Genomic DNA, 20,307 nt, shown 5'->3' on the forward strand with positions numbered 1-20,307 from the left:
TCTCCATTCAAGGGGTACCACCTCCCTGATGCTCTCCACTATGACTCTGACCCCCTGTTACCTTGAAGTCTCTATCTTTGTATATGGGTTGGCAGCTCTTGAAAGGCAAACCACTCCCTCATCGTAGAAGCTACGTGTGCTGAGAACCTCCCCCAAGATAGGAGGGTCCTCTCCCCAATGGTGTGGCCTCTCTTTGTCTGGAGTAGTAGATTAAAAAGAAGACTGCCTCAGCTTCTCTTCAACACTTGCTAGGCCAATTTCATGAAGCCATGTAGATACTGATCTCCATGCGTTTATAATAGATGCAGCAAATCTAACATCAAAACAGTTCCCAAGCCTTGTAGCTTGGATATGCTTAAATAGCCAGTGTGTGCTAGGCTGCCACTACTCTCCATGAGTGGGAACAATGGTCTCTAATCTCCATAATAGTAGTTTCTTCCATGGCTCCTCACCTGAAGAAGGCCCCTCACAATGAGTTTGACCATTAGTGCTCTACTCTGACTGTCTAGGTCACTCTCCATGAGTGGGAACAATGGTCTCTAATCTCCATAATGGTAGTTTCTTCCATGGCTCCTCACCTGAAGAAGGCCCCTCACAATGAGTTTGACCATTAGTGCTCTACTCTGACTGTCTCGGTCAATAACCCCGAAACCCGCCTTGGATCTACTAGATGATAACATCCCAAGCTACCTTAGCCCTTGTAGGACTACCATCTCCACTTGACCAAATGAAATTCTTGATGAGTTGCTTCACTTGGCCACTGCATGACCTAGAGAAGCCCAGCAAGAAGTTATGTACCACATGGTGGCTAATAGAACTTGATTTGTAACTACCACCCTGCCTGCTATTGATAGTCTTGCTGTGCTCCAATATAGTAGCTTTTGTCTTATGCTAAGTAATAGGGGTGCCAGCTGCTACTCTGAAGAAATATCTATGCCTACTTGGCAGCCCAGCTATCTCACAGAAGTGCGAGGGGGGACCCAAGTGAAACTCGTTTAGTTTCCAATCTATTTGCTGAGTATTGCAAACCCAAAATCCATAGGATTTGTGCCAGCTAGAGATGAAACATAGACCTAACCAACAACTCGAATGATGAAGGGATTGGGACACTCCATATATTAGAGAGAGTCTCTTCAAAGACAGTACGGGGATCCATGATAGTTGAGAGACCTTGTGATATTTTTTTCTTTGGCTACACTAGCTAGGGAGGAGGATCTAGATGAGTAGTTACAAATAGGGAATCGCTTCCCCTTTCTTGACTAACTTTTGGAGAAGATTGGATAATAGTTTTAGGCTTAGGAAGATTTCACCCTTTTCTATGCCCTGTGGCATATGCGAGGACATAGCTAGCCTATGAGAGATCTCCAATAGCATGTGCTACATTTGGAGAGAAACAGATGGAGACTTATGGGGGTGCCCTAGAGCAAAGGAGGTGGTATTCCATGGCTCATGGCAGCCTATGATAGAGATCTGGGGATAGTGGCTTGCCAGCGTGCGGCTATGAGGATATACAGGAAATCTTCTTATTGGAGCAGCTGAGCAGTGTCCCTACACTGGACTCCTTGGAGATAGAGTGGACTTTGAGACATTGTCATAGATGGGAGCTCAGCTAGCATTATAGCTTGTTACATTTGGACAGGAGATGCAATCATGCCATTGAGGCACAGGACATATCCACAGCCAAGACCTTCTCTAGGATTTGGATAGAGGTTATTTTAAGGGTAACTCAGAGTGCATGAGGAGGACGAGATGCTTTTCCAGATGCTTGGGACTGCACCTTCCACCTTGAGTCACACATGGTTGGCACTATAGACCACTGGGACACCTATTCAGACAGCCCTCGTATTAGACATTTTAGAAGACGTTTTTGAGATCCCTTTTTTTAAATCACTGATGTTCTATATAGGGCTGTATTATATTTTAAATTTTTATGTTGATCTAGTTTGACTGAGTTGTTTAGTAGTAAAACTCTATTTCTTGCAGAGAAAATGGCTGTGAATAGAGATGATCTTATCCATTTCAATCATACTTGAGGGTGCCATAAAACTTTAAAATTTTACGTTAGCTTTGTCAGCCTGTACACTTAAGACATGGGTGAGGACATGTCATGTAAGATAGATGGTAAGAAACAGGCATTGATTGCAAAATTAATGCCTCTTTTATTCCAGCTTCATCAGTCGATACACTCAGAGGCATGGGTGAAGTTGTGTCTATAAAGAAGAGATGATAGGAAACAGGCATTGATTGCGAAATCAAATTGATCATTACAAGCAATGGTGCTGCACATTGCACAGAATAGAGACAGTGTTATCATTTTGAACCAGAAGTTAAGGTTGCAGTAAAACTTCCCATGTTTAAACATTTGCAAAATGCTATATTTCACTATGTAACATATTAATGTAAATGCACAGTAAAACACTACACTGGAACCTATCTTTTATACAGAAGCACAATGTGTAGATAGAAAACCTAGGGCTGTCACCACCATGACATGTGGAGGACAAATCTCTTCAAGTTGAAAACTTCCAGCACTCAAAAGACCAAAACTTCTCAAAGATAGTGAAATGAGTTTCATGGTGAGCAGGCCAAACTATGAAGAAACCACAAAATTTGTTGTTTGACCTATTACAACATTTCAAGGTGCTTTATACAATGGTATTCTTCATGACTATGAGTTTTCTTCCTTCTCCCCACATCCACGGTTCATGTGCAAGCATTATCAGCCTATATTTCTCCTCCCCACATCTGCAGTTCATTTGCAATGATTATCAGCCTAAGTTTGTGAATTCATCAATGCATCAAGCAGCAGCTCTTGTGGCAAAGCTGGGTTTTTAAATTCTAGCATGCCTGGAATCAGTTTCTTTGTCTCTGGGCAAGTTATGTGATTGTTTACACTGTACTGGGTGATGGTTCTCTATGCTTTTGTTTTGTAGCTGATAAATGCTTAAACCAGTGTCTGTTGAATTGCAGGGATCGAGCTTGTACTGGGGACGCGTGTCAAGGCTGTGGATGTGAAAAGGAGGAGTTTATTAACAGTGGCTGGAGAAACGATTACTTACAAGACCCTTATTATAGCCACAGGTGCACGAGTATGTCTGGATGCACCCTACCCTTTCTTAGAAAACCACAGCCACTCACACTTGCGTGTGCACACGCAACACACACACACACACACACACTCTCTCTCTCTCTCTCTCTCTCTCTCTCTCTCTCTCTCTGTGCATGTGTGTGTGTGCGTGTGCGTAAAGGATGTACAAGAGGCTGTCTGGCCAGCATGCAAAAGCCATAGCCAGCACTGAAAAGAACAAAACCAAAAAAAGTCAAAAGCATGATAGAAGAAAAGAGAAGTTGTTGAAGCCCTTGAAGAGTTCAGAAGTGTGATAGCAGGTTGTTGAAGCCCTTGAAGAGTAAGAGTATCCAGCACCATCGGACACAAGCAGTGATTGAAGTTGTGTGAAACATGGTGAATCTCTAACCATGGAGCAACGGCATCGTGGGCTGACCATGAATTCTAGGGGCAGAGTTAAAAATAAAATCATTTCTACTATGCGAGATGTGCCAAAGTCCAATTTGACAATATAAATGGAACTAATGAGAATGCTGTGTCTGCAATGTGTCAATCTGGGGTGATCTTTCCAAGATCCAAGCATGATTACTAATGCTTTGGGATGTCATCGAAGTCCAAATCATAGAAATAAAATCCCAAATCTGTCTAGCAACCACGCAAGAAACAAAAAGATGAGATGGAGCTTCCACAAACGTTACTACATAGTACACAATGGCTACCAGTAATCTTGTATCGCCACACAATATCACCAATAGGGAGTGAAATGTGCACCTAGGATCCAAAGTGTGCACAAGCCAACACACAAGCTATATCCAGGAATGCAAAGGGATTGGACATCAGATTCACCTCCTAGTCATAGAACCAAATGGGCTCACCCCAAGCTTGGGAGCTAGCAGCACTTAGGGTCATGACCATGTTGGGAAGATTGGCATCTTATACCACCAGTCTCCACCATGTCGATGTGTAGATGTGTTGGTCTATGGGCCAAGAGTCCAAGAGTGGTGATCACACAATAATATGCACAATAGGGCCTTAAGTCCTATGTATAGGAATCAATTGCCCTAAACCCTGAAGTATTCTTAGTGTGCTTGCACTAAGTTACTTTATGATCATTGTGACCAATGCAACTAACACCCATCCGGATGTCTAAGGATGTAACACATCCCCCCCTTATGAATAATTGCTGTCCTCATCAATATCCTTATGAATGAAGTGGGTAAAATGACTCTTCAATGAACAGATTGAGTCCTATATGATCATTTAGTACATGGTCAAGAATCAATTTGGGTTTGAGTGGAACATATGGAGTAGTGTCCTTGAGCAGGAGGACTTTCTTAATCGGAATTATCAATTCACCTTGTCCTGGTTTATCTTTTTAACGACTTACATGGAATGTAGGATAAACTCACATCTCTAGAGACAAGTTAAGCTTGTGGGATATACTATTATCTTCTCGGTAATCTAGAAAGGGCAAAAAATACCTTGAAGGTAACTTATAGTACTTGCCGGTAGTCATTGAATTAGAGTCCTTTTGGACTTTATAATAAACCCACATGCCCTCCTAGAGTCTGAGGAGTACAATGTTGGCGTAAAATGTGGCATGATTTTGGGATGTTGTGATGCTTTTTCTTGCAATTGTCATATTGTGTAGAAAGTTGACCTCTAACGTCAGTTTCACCAAATAGATGACTTCTGCTTTCCAAAGTAAATGCACAAGTTCTTTGTGCCCTTAAGGTATCTCATGATGCCCTTCACTGCTTTCTAATGCTTTTTGCCAAGATATGCCATGTATCTGCTAACCACTCCCACCGCAAATGCAATGTCAGGATGTGTAGCAACCATAGCATACATCAAGCTACCAACAACTGAAGCATAAGGAATCTTGGCTATCTCAACCTTTCCATCAGATGTAGGGTTGTCATTTACACTAAGTTACACTTATGGAAGCAATGGTATACTAATGGCTTTCCCCCCCTCCATATTGAAACATTGCAAAACCTTAGTAACATACTCCTATTGTGATAGATAGAGAAGACCTTTTGATCTGTCCTTGAGTATACGCATGCCAAGAATAAGATTGGTCTCATCAAGATCCTTTATATCAAAGGTAATGTGTAGGTTTTGTTTCAAGGAGTCCAAAGCATGAACATCCCTGCCTGTAATCAGCATGTCATCCACATACAAAACCAAGAGAATAAGGCTACTATCTGTTGCCTTGTTGGCGTATAAGCAGTGATCAACTTGAGATCTATGGAATCCTTGAGATTGCATAAATGTATCAAATTTATGATATCATTCTCGTGGTGCTTGTTTCAGCCCATATGAACTCTTGTTGAGTTTACATACTGTGTGTTCTTTCCCCTTTGCAACCAAACCCTCAGGTTGCTGCATATAGATCTCCTCATGCAGATTACCATGTAAGAAAGTTGTTTTTACATCCATCTGTATGAGTTCTATATCTTCAGATGCAACCAAGCCCAAAATGGTTTACAAAGTAGTCATTTTGACTAGAGGAGAAAAAATTTCATCAAAATCAATTCCATGTTCCTGCTTGTACCCTTTAGCAACCAGTCGTGCTTTGTACCTTGGCAAAGAACTAGAAGTGACTTTCATTTTGTAAACCCATTTGCATGGTAGCTGTTTCTGCCCTTTAGGCAAATGCACTAAATCTCAAGTGCCATTTTTCATGAGAGATTTAATATCTGACAGCATAGCTTTATGCCATTTCTTGCTGTCTTTTCTGTCTATTGCTTCCTTGAAGCATGACGGCTAACCACAATCTGTCAACATGACATAATCAACCGCATAATTGACACGAGGAACAAACCTATCTGGTTGTCTTTGCATTTTGGTCGATCTACGGACCCAGTAATCAAGATTTGCTGGTTGTTCAGCCTGCAAATTTGCATTAACAGCTTGCTGTTTTGCAAGTTCAGCATGCTGCACGGTCGGTTCTGGTCATTTCAAAGGCATCTGTTCTTACTGAAATTGTGGTACATCATGGCCAATATCTTGCCAATCATTTTCAGCATCATTCCCTGCATTTTTAGGGCCATTTACAGCAGGTATTTGCTGCTGTCCAACGGGCATTCTTTGCTGTCCTATTGGTACATCTTCTCGAATTACAACCCTTTTGACTTCCTCAGTCTTTTCCGACTGTTTGTGCATGCAATCTTCTTGGAAGATAACATCATTGCTACGTACAATTTTCATTTTTTTGAGATTCCATAACCTATACTCCATATCACCCTCATCACCACATCCTAGGAAAATACATTTGTAGGACTGTGGCTCAAGTTTGTTGCGTTCTTCCTTTGGAATGTGCACAGATGCCTTGCAGCCAAACACTCTTAAGTGAGTATACGAAGGTGGCCTACCCGACCACGCTTCTTGAGAGACCCCCCCCAAAAGACGTGTTTGGTGACCGATTAATCAAGTGTATGGCTGTCATAATAGCCTCTACCCAAGATCCACGAGGTAAAACAGCATGTAACAGCATTGTACGGGCCTTGTCTTGAATGATCTTGTTTATACGCTTTGCAACACCATTTTGGGGTGGATTGTAAGGGGTGGTGAGTTCCCTTTTAATCCCTTTGCTGTCGCAAAAGTCCTAAAAGGCTTTTGATACATTTTCCACCATTGCTAGAGCAAAGATACTTTAATGTCTTGTTGGTCTGATTTTCAGCAAGTGTCATGAATATTTTAAATTTATCCAAGACCTCGTCTTTATGACGGATTGGATAAACCCATACTTTGCATGTGGCATCATCAACAAAAGTAATGAAAATACTTTTCCTCCCCTAGAGATAACCCTGGCATCTGACATATATGTGAATGTACCAACTCTAAGGGTGAAGACTTTAGAGAAATAGATTTTTTATGTGACGTTTGAGCATGCGTACCGTAAATACAATGATCACTTTGTTCAAAATCAGCATACCTCAAATATGGCAAATAACCAGTTGAGAAAGCACTTTCATTCCAATTTGACTCATGTATCCCAACCGGCTATACCACAAAGAAACACTTGGCTGCTTGGTTATGGTGACTGCATGGTCATGCACGCTAGATACATACAAAGGATACAAAGTATCACTTTTAGAGTCCTTGGCAACAATGCGAGAGCCCTTACAAATTTTCAATTTGCTATTCCCAAAGGTGGTTTGTTATGTAGCTGCCCTGTGCTTATCAAGCTCTTCTTGAGTTGAGGTACATGCCTCACATTATGCAAAACAAACATGGAGCCATGCTGAAATTCCAATTTCACATTGCCAATACTTGCAATTTGACGCATAGTTATTCCTTAAGTGGACAACACCACGTGCATCACCATTGTCGTCAGAAAACCACTCATGATGTAGTGTGACATGAAAAGACTCACCTGAGTCAAGTATCCAAGTGTGCATGTCATCATCAAAATTTGTAATCAATGCATGTGCACTCAAAGAAGAAGCAAGGAGTACATCACTATCATTGTCATTCTCATGAGTGACTACATTTACCTCCTCGATCTTCACATTGCTTTTCTTTGCATGTTGGCTGTCCTTTTTCTCAGCCTTGTTGTCTTCAATGTTTTTGCTTTTGCCTTTCTCTTTCTTCAATTGAAAACAATCCTGTTTGTAGTGCCCTTTCCTACTACAATGATGACACTCCACATTTTTGCCATGCGACTTGCTGTGTGCTCTATTTTCAGAACTGTCCTTTTGCTGAAATCTAGCCCCTAGTGTGCAATGCATTAGAAGACTTGTTTGCTGAATTATTTTACTTGTTGAATTCTTCTATCTGCAAAGAACTCTCCGCATTAGAATATAACAGTTGAGCATTTGAGTTACTCAAAGCTGTCTTGAAAGTATCCCAACTTTTAGGCAAAGTGCATCAATAAATTAGCCTTGAACTCATCATCAATGTGAAAATCCAAAGCAATTAGCTGATTGAAAATTGAGTTGGACTCATTCAAATGTATAGACAGGGTTGTACCTTCCTTCGTGCGAAGGTCCATCAACTTTTTCAGCCAATAAACCTTACTGGCTGCACTTTTTTGAGCATACAACTCCTCAAGTTTTTGCCACATTTTCATATGCAGAATTCAGCTTCTCAATGTTAAAGAGCAGTTGTTTGACATTGAGAGCTCTATGGTAGAGCGTGCAAGCTCATCCAAATCATCACTCTCTTCTTGTTCCATACTTGTTGGTCTTATCACCTTCGCTTTGATGTGCTTCACGTGTTTCTTTTGCACCAAGACATTGTAGCACTGTTTTTGCCATATTGCAAAATTGTGGGCACCCTCAAGCTTCTTGATGTGCAAAAGGTTGCTATTGTTACTATTTCCAGCCATGATTTGCAGCACTAAATTGACTGAAATGTCAGCAAATGCAAGCCCAAATGTAACACAAATGACCAGATACGTTGAAGTACCAACCAACAATGAAAATTAAGAAATTGCATAAATTTCAGATATACAAATTGATTCACTCCACAATCAATTACAGCCAGATTTGTAGGCCAATCCACCAATTGCATGTGAAATTCCCAAAATTCTACTGCAATTTCTATTCCAAATGCATTCTTGGGCATAAGTTTAACGATTGCAGTCAAAAGCCCCAAATTTTCAAAGGCAAATCTGTCCAAGTTGCATCAATATATGTACCCAAGTGTATATACCAGGCAATTCTTGCACAATTTGATGAAATTTTGCAAAAGCCCCAATTTTCTTGGGTCCAAATGTGCACAAATTTCGGGAAAATTGACAAAATTTCACTAAATGTGAATAGCCCCAAATTTCCTAAGCAAATGTGCACCAAATTTGCAATTTCAGAATCAAATTGTTGTGTTTTGCATCAAAATCCCCAAATCCAGGAAAAGCCCCAAAATTTTGGCTCAAAATCACACTTGATTGGACTAGCTTTTGAGTTTGAGTTGTCTGACGCACTGACATAGTTTGACGCAGCCTGATGGATTGACACAGTCTAACGGATTGACTCGACACAGTCTTGATAATTGTCTTGACACAGCTTTAATGACTGTCTTGATGCAGCTCCAGCAACCTAAGTTTTGATACCAATTTGTCAATGGAGTGCGCGAGGATCGAGACACGTAATGTTGTGGTTCGCACAGTAAGAGAGAGTGAGTGTAGATTAGAGAGTGAGAAATGAAATGATATATTAACGTCTACAAAAGGCCAAAATGACCTATGAGACCATGAGTTACAATCATGTGTATGATGGTACAACTGTCTGGGAAAATATGTAGCACAAAGCAAAATAAGAAAGGAAGCTAACTATGGCTATGTGTAAAACATAGAGCTCTATCTAGTAATAATGAGCTTCAAATGGTACAATCTCATGTAGGTATGGAGGGCCTAGCTCTAGCCCGAGTAATAATCCCCTGTATCCGCCTATGAAGGTGTCGTCGGTGTCTGTGTCGAGGCCTAGGATGTTTGGATCCGCTAAGTTGAACGGCTCGATCAATTAGTACTACTTGTCTGTGTGTGGACTGTGGCAGTGAGAGAGGCTCTCGTGTGGACTGTGGCTGTAACTGTATTGAAGTCTTCTGAGTCTCCTTTGCAAAGAAGTCTGTGAGCTGCCTCTGTGAGGGTCTCGGTGTCCTGGAGTAGCTGTACTCCTGAGGCGCATGTCACGAAGCCGTCGTATCTCAAGAAGAAATAGGCCAAGGCATCGTTGATCGGTAAAATCCATGATGCTGGATAGTGGTCCAAATCCGTCTTTAAAAAGACAGTGGAAACGACCACTGACCTCATAATACGGTGGACAGCGACAGATATAATGCTCCTCTGTCTCTGGCTCTAATTGACATATCTGGCATATGCGCTCCTCTAATGGGATGGATCTATATCTGCCAGTCTCAGTCTCTAGCTGATGTGAGGAGGTGCGCAACTGGCCAATAGTACATCTGATCCCATGGGAAAGGTGGGTGCCCATGTATCTTGGGCGAGCAATAAATCCATCATCTGTAGTATGCCCTAGCATCAACCATGTCCACCTGATATCCAACTAGGTAAGATCCATTTTGATGATCTTGCGAATCTCTAACTTGCTCAGATCAAGAGAAGATGCATCAAGGAAGTATTGGAATGTGGGTAACTTGTCCATGCTAAAGCCATGTAGCTCAAATCAGGCTGACATCTGTGCATACCAACATGAAGTATCACCCTCTCTGGCAAGCTGCCTGGAGGACTCAAGGGCCAACCGTGCATACCTGTGTGTGGGTAAGTCCCATAGGCTATGTATGTATGTGACCGATCGGGTGAGGGTCTCTACCACAATTGGTGTAGCTGCTAGCTTGGCTCTGATGATCTCATGTGGCACTGAGGCCTTACATCTGATCATCCTGGATATCATGGACATTAGGGGTTTCTCCATCGATCTCTATCTGTCATAAGTGTGCCCTGATCTGCTACGGTGGTCAAGATTGGGCCCCCATATTTCTACTCCATAAAGTAGTGTGGATGTGACTAGTGTATCAAAGAGCCATAACTTGGTGCGGGGTTCTTGGAATTGCACCTATGAGCATATCCTCTCCAAACCACCTAGTGCTGTGTATCCGCAAGTCAGTCTAGTGTCTGCTGCCTCTCGCATAGAAAAGGTGGGCCTTGTGAATAAGACTCCCAGGTATGTATAAGAATCCACATACTCCAACTCCTCAGATCCATATGTGAATTTAGGTGCTGATCTCCTGACCCACTGTGGTGTAGTATTAAATACCATCACCTTGGTTTTACCAAGGTTCACTGAAAGCCCACTGTCTAAAGTATAGGAGTGTAATGCATCCAAGTGTCTCTGTAGACCCTTTGGAGAGTCAGCTATCAATACAATGTCATCTGCATACAATAAGAGAGGTATCCAAGTGCTAGCTAGTGGAGCTCCTCTATCTCCTTCATGTGAAATGTAATCAGCAATCCCATCAATGTATAGGCCAAATAATGTCGAGAGAGGGGGCATCCCTGCTTCACCCCAATGGTGGAGTAAAAAGGTGGCGAAAGACCCTCAGGTGTTCGAACTCTGCCCACAACTCTCTCATACAGTGCCAAAATACCCCAACTGAGCTCTTTTGGTACTCCCATGGCATGCAATCTATGTATCAGCCGTCTCTTGGTACTATGTCAAAGGCTTTGGGGAAGTCCACAAAGCAGCAGTAGGTCCGTCGGCCATGGGCCCTTCCCTCCTGAATGATCGCTCCGAGTGTGAGGATGTGATCCAATGTGGAGAAGCCTCTCCTAAAGCCAGCTTGTCCCTGTGCTCTAAGACCCCACCTCTTTGCCCACCTGCTTAACTCATGCTCAAGAATGGAAGCATATAACTTAGCCAATGTATGCCCAACCATGATAGTCCCTGATAGTTACTGGGTAGAGTAGGGTCCTCTGACTTGAGGATAGGCACAAAAGTGTTCGTGCTTCAGCTTTCTGGTAGGCCTTCATGCATGGCTCTGTTCTCGGACATGGATCAAGTGCTCGACTACTAGTCCATCATGATCTTGTGCCTTTCCTTTGCTAAGTCTGTCAATGGCCTCTTGGACCCTACTTTCTGTAAAGAAAGTGGTGGTCTCTGGACAAGGCTCAAGTGGGTCAGGAAGAGGTGGCTGACCCTCGACAGTATAGAGACTAGCTGTATACTCTTCCCATACAATGGTGGACGTAATAGGTGTGGTCGGGCAATGCTCTCTAAAAAGCCTCCAAGCCTCTCTAGAGTCCTGGCTTAAGAATAACTGATATAGGTCTCGCTCCAGCTAGGCCAAGAATGTTCTCTTCTTTCACCGTGTGAGGCGCCTAAAGAGTATCTGTGCCTGTCTATGGGTGGTGGACCTCAGTGCTATCTCTCTCTGTAGCCATGCTCTGGTCTCACGGCACTCATCATCATACCAGCTGTTTCGAGGTGTCCCCCCGGTGGAGAGAGCACAAGAATCGATGTAGATACAATCTCAAAGTACCACTTTAGGTTTTATATATATATATATATATATATATATATATATATATATATATATATATATATATATATATATATATATAGTATATGTGTAAGGGTGCGTGCACACCTGAACACCATAAAAGGCACGGTGACCCTTTATTCCTAGCATAGTATAGACAAAGAACCACTCACAATGTGGTATTACATGGAATGCAATACTTGAATCAAGAATTCACACGTGCATGTCATCATCAGAATTTGCAATCGATGACTGTGTACTAAAAGAAGAAGCAAAGAGTACATCACTACCATTGTCACTCTTGTGACTGACTACATTGACTTCCTCTATCTTCACATTGCTCTTGTTTGCATGTTGGCTGTCCCTTTTCTTATCTTTGTTATCATCAGTGCTTTTGCCCTTGCTCTTCTTTTTCTTCCACTTAAAGCAATCCCGCTTGAAGTGCCCTTTCTTGCCACAATTATGGCACTCTACATTTTTTCCATGAGACTTGCTATGTGCTTTGTTTTTAGAATTACCCTTTTGCTGGGATCTGCCTCTAGTATGGAGTGCATTAGAAGACTTGTTGGCTGAAATATTTTGCCTATTGAGCTTTTCCTGAGTAAAGAGCTCTCCATATCTGAATATAACAACATAGCATTGGAATTACTCATTGTTGTCCTAAAAGTGTCCCAACTTTCAGGCAAAGTGCATAGCAAAAATGTTGCCTTGAACTCCTCATCAACGTGAAACTCCAAAGCAATCAGCTGGCTGAAAATAGAGTTAAACTCATTCAAATGTACAGACATGCCTGCTTGGTTGCAGAGGAGAGAGATGCAGTGGATCAGAGTTAAAACGCTGCAATAAAGGGGCTCTCTGTCTCTCAGCTTTGTGATATTACCATGTAAGAGTGTGCGACAGAAGAGGAACACAGAGATAAGAGAGGGCAGAGATGAAACACAAAAGAATAGAAGGAACACTGATGAAACATGGCAGCCCCTGCATGTTATGGAGGTGCATCAGTAAGGCCTGACTGCAGAAAACCTGATTGAGGAAGGTGAGTGAGATTGATGATGGTTGGAGTGATGGATGATCGTGGAGGCATGAATTGGGGTAGCGTCATATACCAATGATGAAAATAGGCTGATCGTACTTAAAAGATATCTGACCAACTGAATTGGCTGACTATGTTGAAATGATGGCACCCAGCTGCCACGTGGCATAATTGGCAAACACACTCACTAGGGTCATTGTGCAATGTGAAGAGGTTGCTGGATGAAATGGTGAAAACAATCAAATCTCCACCTAATGTGCCTCAAACAGAAAAGCGTGACACACAAGATGAAATACCTACTAAAGATATGGCTAAGTGGCTTAAGACATTGGTTTATGAGTAATTTAATTAAGTTGTCTTGCTTTGAAACAAATTAAATACTCATCATTATTGCTAATACAAGAATGAGAATTGCCATTGATAGGCTGAGATTGTGACGGAGCTCCCAAAGTCCTTGTCTAACTTAGACTGAGGCTCACAAGCAAGAGATGTACTCAGAAGAGGACAATTAATAACATGTTTGCTAGTTCCTCTGAGGCAAGCTTATGTAGTAAACTCAACAAGGGATGAGTAAACAAAGCTAACGAATAAAGGGCTGAGAGGGCATTCTTGCCTCAAAAAACGAGAAAGAGCAATCTGCTCAAAGATCCCTCTATTAAGCACAATTCGTGCAGTCCCACTTTGACTGATAGTATTCATGACATATGCTATTCAATGGCCAAAACTCATAGCAGCCTATCTATTCTTGTAAGAAAGACCAACTGGCATGATTATAAGCTTTTTCTATGTTAAGGTGGGGCATTACCATTTCCTGTCTAGATGCTCGTGGATAATCAATTCCCTTTTTGGACATTAAGGATGTTATGCAAAATAATTCTACCTCCCATAAAACCATAATGTTGAGGCTGAATCAACGGAGAAGTATTCTCATCAATTTGTTTACCAAAATCTTCATGAATATTGATTTACATAATGACCCTAACAGAAATTGGTCCGTCGGTGCTTTAACTCCATTAGTGCAGGTACCTTAGGTGATGAATGAGATGCAAGGCCAACTCCCAATCAAAAGGCATCACATCAGACCTCCATATCTCTTCACACATGAGAGTGAGGGGAGCCTTGAGATGCTCCACGTAAGCTCTGAATAGTTCATTTGTTGAGCCATCCCAACTTGATCTCTTTCTAGGAGGGAGATCCAACAAGACATACTCCACTTGGTCGTCTCAAATGTCTGGATAAAACTTCCTGCCCACTCGTGTGTGAATTGATCAAAGATATCATGTGATTAACAATTGTTTTCCAATTTGGACAAGAGGATTCAAGTCTTGTGATGCTGCCAACAGCCCTCGTAAATTTTGTGAATGAGCTCTATTATTTGAAGTATATTGCACCCCATATTTGTGGGCTAGCTTTCAAACATTCTGACTGAAAATCAGCCAGGCATTGAAGCGTTGTAAATGCACATGATGGCTAAATTGAAGAACCATCTGTTGCTTACAATTAAAAACTGGTCTTGTTGCTGGAAACTGTGATTTAAGCATAATGGTAAACGCTCCAACACAGCTTTAAAACCTCAACCAGCTGATGCAACATTTCCAGCAGTATTGGAGAATGAACAAAGAGAACATGTCTTTCCATCCACATATTAACAACTTTTTGGTAAGAGCAAGTCATTTGAACATATATAAATTGTATCCAAACGAGCCCAAGTGCTTGTGTGTTGTTGAGAATGGTAAGTATACCCAGAACCTTGAGGGGTACAACCATGACCACAGCCTTGGTGCAACCGTAGCGCTTTCAATACATCCCATGCTTTACATCCCATGCTTCATGCTCCGAGCCATCCATCACACAATGAGGTGATGTAGCATGAGCTGAATGTTCATACTCATATGAAAATATCTTAAACACCCACCAACCATAACAACTCATTCTCAAACATGATTTCCATAATGAGAAATCTACCATGAATATTTTGTTTAATCAAAGAAGGCTGCAATGATGATCAGACAGCAAACATAATCCTGAATTGATAGGATACATTGCCATTGTAATAAATGGTATAATCCTTGTGAATGTACGCGTTGCCTGTGTAACAATACAGCACAAAAAACCATCCCAATTGCCTTCAAACACACTTCTCTATATTCGATTTTGCTTAATTTGGGAAGAATCTCCCTTCACATTTCATATTTCAATCTTCGTAATCTTAAATGTACTTGCAGTTGGGTCTTGAAACCCTTGCCTTGAGCTCTTTTTCATGCCTCTAGATTTTCCATTTCCATCATAAAAATCCATCCATATAAGAATACAAAATAGGTTCACAATGGAACGTATCTCGAGATGTCACAAGTTTGCCTCAAGAATCAAATGACATAGATGTACTCGCTTGACCTTTCATAGGTCCAAACAGATATATAGAATAATGAGGTTGAGGCAGTTGCTTTGTTGAGAAACCCTGGCAAATTGATATGCTAGTCCCTCACCTTGTAGATCAAGGTTCCAAGTTGCCCCTTTCTAGAAGGTCTTTTGGCTTGAGTCTCTTTTGTGCAATATATGAATTTTGCCTCCAAGAAGGGCTCACTCTCATGTCTACTTTTGCTCCTTTGTGCTCTTGTAATGACTTTGTATGCCTTTTGTGCAGGGTGACTCCGTTTTGCAGCCTTGTGCTAAGACCCCTATGGAGACTCCGCTGTTGTGACTTTGATAGCCTACATGAATTGTGCTCGAAGGACTAGCGGGCCTAACCTGCAATGGACTTTCTCCCTTGGGGGCACCCTTCAAGGGGATTGAGGCTTGGTTTGTTACACCATGTATCGTATTGCCTTGAATGAAACCCCCTTGGCGTTGTCTTGAATAAAAACCCTTTACCTTTTTGATGAAAAGTTTGTGTCACATTTTGGAGCTAAAGAGGGAGTGGGCTGTTGAGAAGGTGCCCCTTGACAAGCATTCCTCTTAACCACTATCACCCAAAGTGTTTCACGTTGAGCTAGTTCCACCCCTTCTTTGTTCATGTGAATGCGCTTGCTGATTTACTCCCTTTGAAACCCAATTTCCATTCAAATCAATTGGTTGCATTCTCTTTATTGGCTTGACATGTTTAACTTGTTGCATTAATTATTGAGGGGTAGACAGATGATGCTTCTGGGAATAGACTGTTTGCCATTGTTGAGATATTTGCAATCACACCTACTGTGACCTCTTTGTATGAGGTAGTTCTGGGCTTAGGACATGCACGCAAACTGAATTCCATATTGTTAACAAAAAGGTGGAAATTTGAGAAACTCTAAAGCAAAGGACAAGGCCAAGGCAAAAGTGAAATGGAAGACGAAGATGCACCAACAAAAATATGGAAACACAAGAAGTGCTAGAAAGTTTGAAATCAAGGAGAAAGGTGCACAAGAAAAAGTACAAAGTGTACCCCATTTCAGCTCATAGCACAAGTTCTTCATCCCCTCGCCTTCAAGGGGCAACCCATTGGGCCTAGGATTACTTGTATCCCCTGACACACAAGCCCTATTTTTGTAGTGAGAAGCCAATTGAAGCTCAACCAACAAATGCCCAAGAGATCTCAAAACTAGTGCAAGCAACCACCATAGATGAGGGGGAAAATTCACCATTTCCACCTAAATGGTATAGCCTTGTTGAAGTGCACCTTCAAGCTCTTCAAAAAGCCTTCACGACTCGGTGCACCATAGGCACCAATTAGAATTCAATAATAAAGGCGCTCTTTGCAAAATCCGAGCTCTTGCATGCAGGTTCAAGAGCAAAACCTCAAAGAAAGCCTTGGGACCATCAAGGATGTCTTCCGTGATATTTTCTTCCTCACTACCACCATCTAGGATTGCCTCAAGCCATGCCCAAATACAGCCAATCACGGGAACTCCACTTGTGAAATAGAAAATATCAGCCCTCATGAAAATCAACTTTTTGCCACACCATCAAAATCCATTTCTAAAACCACATTTGCATTGTCCCCTTAGGTAAAGGTTTTTCCTTTGCCAAATTCATATCAACATAGTCTTCCTTAATAATATTTGTATGTGATAACATGTCCTTCTTGTTAGATTTATTTATCCTCGTGTGTGAACATACATTATTGTGTAAAAGTGCATGTTTAGGTGTGAACACTTTTACACCACTTAGCAATAAATTAGGGTCAAAGGTGCAGGTGGATACCTTGGCCTATATATCTAGGCCCTATCACTTGTACTTTCATCTTACTTGTCTCACCTATCATTATCAATCTATTTCCTTCAGTTTGTGTACTGCAAGTCTCTCTCTCTCTCTCTCTCTCTCTCTCTCTCTCTCTCTCTCTCCCTCTCCACTTCCATGGAGTTCCATCTGCCATACCGTGCTGGGCACATAGGTGAGCTCCATACCCAACAATCGTATCAGAGCGGGTTTATTCATCAACATGCCCATCATCACTTGAGGTGTTGTCTATTCAGTGCTGCCCATCAGCCTAGTTGCCGTCCTCTCTATCACAATCTGTCCTGCACAAAATCTGTGCACCTACTATTGGTGGTGCTTCAACTGTACCTGAAGAAGGAGATGAAGAGGCTGACCTGAAGAAGAAGAAGCTGAAGTCTTGAAGAAGAAGCAGCAGCTGCTGCACCTGATTGCTGTGCATCCCTGTTTCTGGTGCGACCAGTGCTGCTGGTCTGAGTCATGAATAGTCCTATGCTTGCCACACATGAATATATCCAATGTCAGTCTGCAGCCAATTGACTGGTTAGACGTGTCCATCTGTGCTCTGCAGCTACGTGCTGCCTGTCCTTGTGCGCCCATGCTACAAGAAGAAGAAGAAGAAGAGGAAGAAGGAATGCTTTCAGCCTGTTACATGCGTCAGTTTCTGCCTGTCTGTTCAGCGCCTTCTCTACTAGACCCACCTCTAGCATGTCTCAATTTGTTACCACGTCAGCTGTCCCCCACTAGCTGCCTTGAAATCACATTGACCTGTCTTGTCGTTTCTGCTAGGCCATGTCAGCAACAACCTTAGTTAGTCACACCTTCATTTCCATTCTCGACTTGTCAAGATAAGGTTCATTTTATGAAACCTTAGTTAATCAAAGTAAACATTTTTCTTTTAGAAGCAATTCACATACACTTTAGGGGCACTTCAATTTTTATGTAAATCTCTCAAAATTTCATTATCAAATGTTGTGGCTTTTCATGTTAGCACCCACATCCATCAAATCAAAGCCTCCATTGAAGCCCGAAAGCATAGTTGCCCTCGTACATAGTATGGACCTGTTCGTTCCGTATGAACTGTACAGTATGGCATGGTACATATCCATACTATTTCATATGTAAAAATTGCTACTTTTTGACCATCACGTGTGGCACATTCCGCATCCCGCTCAAAGTCAATTTCACAATTTCTGCTCGCTTTTTTGTCTTGTTTTCTATCCGCGTGGCACACTTGCCAGCCCATTGCCACTTGCCATTGGATGCCCATTGCTTATTGGATGCCAATTGCTATTGGATCCCATGCTCTAGCCTTGGATGCTCTTTTCCACACTCTAGAGCCTTCTTTCTTCTTCCACTTTGGATCCCTCTCTTGTTCCACTCTCTTCTCTAGCCTATAAAAGATGCTCCTTCCCTCCATCCTTCCACACCAAATCAACAAGCATTCTCATTGCTCAAGCCTCTCTGTCTTCAAGCAAGCTATCTATCTATCAAGATTCAAGTCCATCCTGATTCCTAGCCCCTCTCTCTCTAACTTTCAAGCCTCTCACTCTCCCCCTCTTTCTCAAAACTCAAGGCTCAAGCCTCTCTCTTGCTCGTGACTCTTTCTCTCCATCGGCATCATGATTCGTGAGAAGCACGAGGCCTTCAAATTTGCATGCTGTCCATGTGGAAAGGAACACAAAGAAGTCGAATTCCCACCATTGGACATGCAAGTATTGTGGAAAGCGCTACATAAGTAGTGCAACTTGACTTCTTCAACATTTTTCCAAAGACGGGGGGGCATGTTGCTCCACGCAAGGAAATCCTTCAAAACATCGCGGACGAGATTCTCACCAAGATGAGAGGGGGGTCCACTAGTGGAGGAGGAAGTGGGGTATTGAGACTAGCACCTATGCCTATGAATGAGGAAGTATCGAATGGGGATGTATCTTCAACCGATGTGGGTGAGGCCTCTACCATTGGTGGTGGGGGCTCCATGTCTGTAACTAGCTCCCCGGCAAAAGACAAAGAGTGGGGGCTCATGTGGCGTCGGAGGCAATCCTCTCTTTCTCAAGCTCTTGGTCATGTGCGTAGATCGGTTGCCTTTCTAAGAAAGGCAATGACTTGCAAACATTTAAACTGTACGCAGGATAATTGAGTGCAATCTTGCATTCAATGTCCTAAAGCAAGAGCAATAAAAGAAGATGATAAAAGCCATTTGCCAATGTGGGTCCATGTGAAGGATGGACCGGTGTCACATACAATGATATGAGGACGAAAAAGATTGATGAAGAGGAGAGGATTGATAGAGCCCTTGATCCTATTTGGGCAGCATGGATAAAATATGGTTGCTCCATTCTCACCGATAGATGGAGTGATCGTAAGAAATGGAGTGTTATCAATATACTCATCTCATGTTCACTAGGCACTTACTTTTTGTGGGCCGTAGATATTGGCAAGAGAGGGAGAAAAACGACATGTACCTTCATCTATCGCCATATTTAGCAAACTATCATTGAGGTATACATTATCTTTGAAATTTGTTTCTTTCATTATTCATAATTTCTATCTCCCTATTCTCTCTAATATCTATCTTGATTCTCTCTTTTCCCCAAGCCTTTATCTTTCTTGATTCTTGAAAGTTTGAATCTTTTGAGGCTCAACTCTCTCTCTTTCTCTCTCTAAGGATTGTAATTTGTGGTTGGAGGTGGGTCCCTCGAATGTGGTGCAAGTTGTTACTGATAATGCATCAAATTGTCGATACATGGGCCGTTTGGTCCTTGATTGTGCAGATTTCACGGGCAAGTCAATTGTTTGGACTTGCTCATGGAGGACATTGGGAAGCTTAAGTGGGTGAAGAGGGTGGTTTACAAAACCACATCAGTTGTCACCTTCGTCACGATAAAGGTAATGGTGCTTGCGATGTATTGTGAGTATAGCACACTTGAGTTGAAGAAGCCTTCTTCAACTCGCTTTGCTTACATATGGTTAGCACTCGAGCACCTTTATGAGGTGCGGTTCGCATGATATCTACTCTATGAAATGAGTGGGATAAGCATGAGATAGAGAAGGCCAAAGCCATGCAATGCTT

General features: G+C 42.1%; 1 protein-coding gene across 2 annotated transcripts in view; it reads left to right on the forward strand.

The window, feature by feature from the left end:
• The window catches only part of MDAR4 (monodehydroascorbate reductase 4), a 37,311-nt gene that overhangs the window by 10,656 nt on the left and 6,348 nt on the right, over positions 1–20,307 (forward strand). For both annotated transcript variants that reach the window (XM_087687692.1, XM_087687694.1), the window contains exon 5: positions 2,971–3,089. In XM_087687692.1, the coding sequence (XP_087543818.1) occupies positions 2,971–3,089 (119 nt within the window). The remainder of the gene's footprint in view (positions 1–2,970; positions 3,090–20,307) is intronic.

The sequence above is a fragment of the Lygodium microphyllum genome, chromosome 11 (assembly GCF_053477565.2).
Source record: "Lygodium microphyllum isolate KBCC chromosome 11, Lygodium_microphyllum_v1.1.10, whole genome shotgun sequence".
Taxonomy (NCBI): Eukaryota; Viridiplantae; Streptophyta; class Polypodiopsida; order Schizaeales; family Lygodiaceae; genus Lygodium; species Lygodium microphyllum.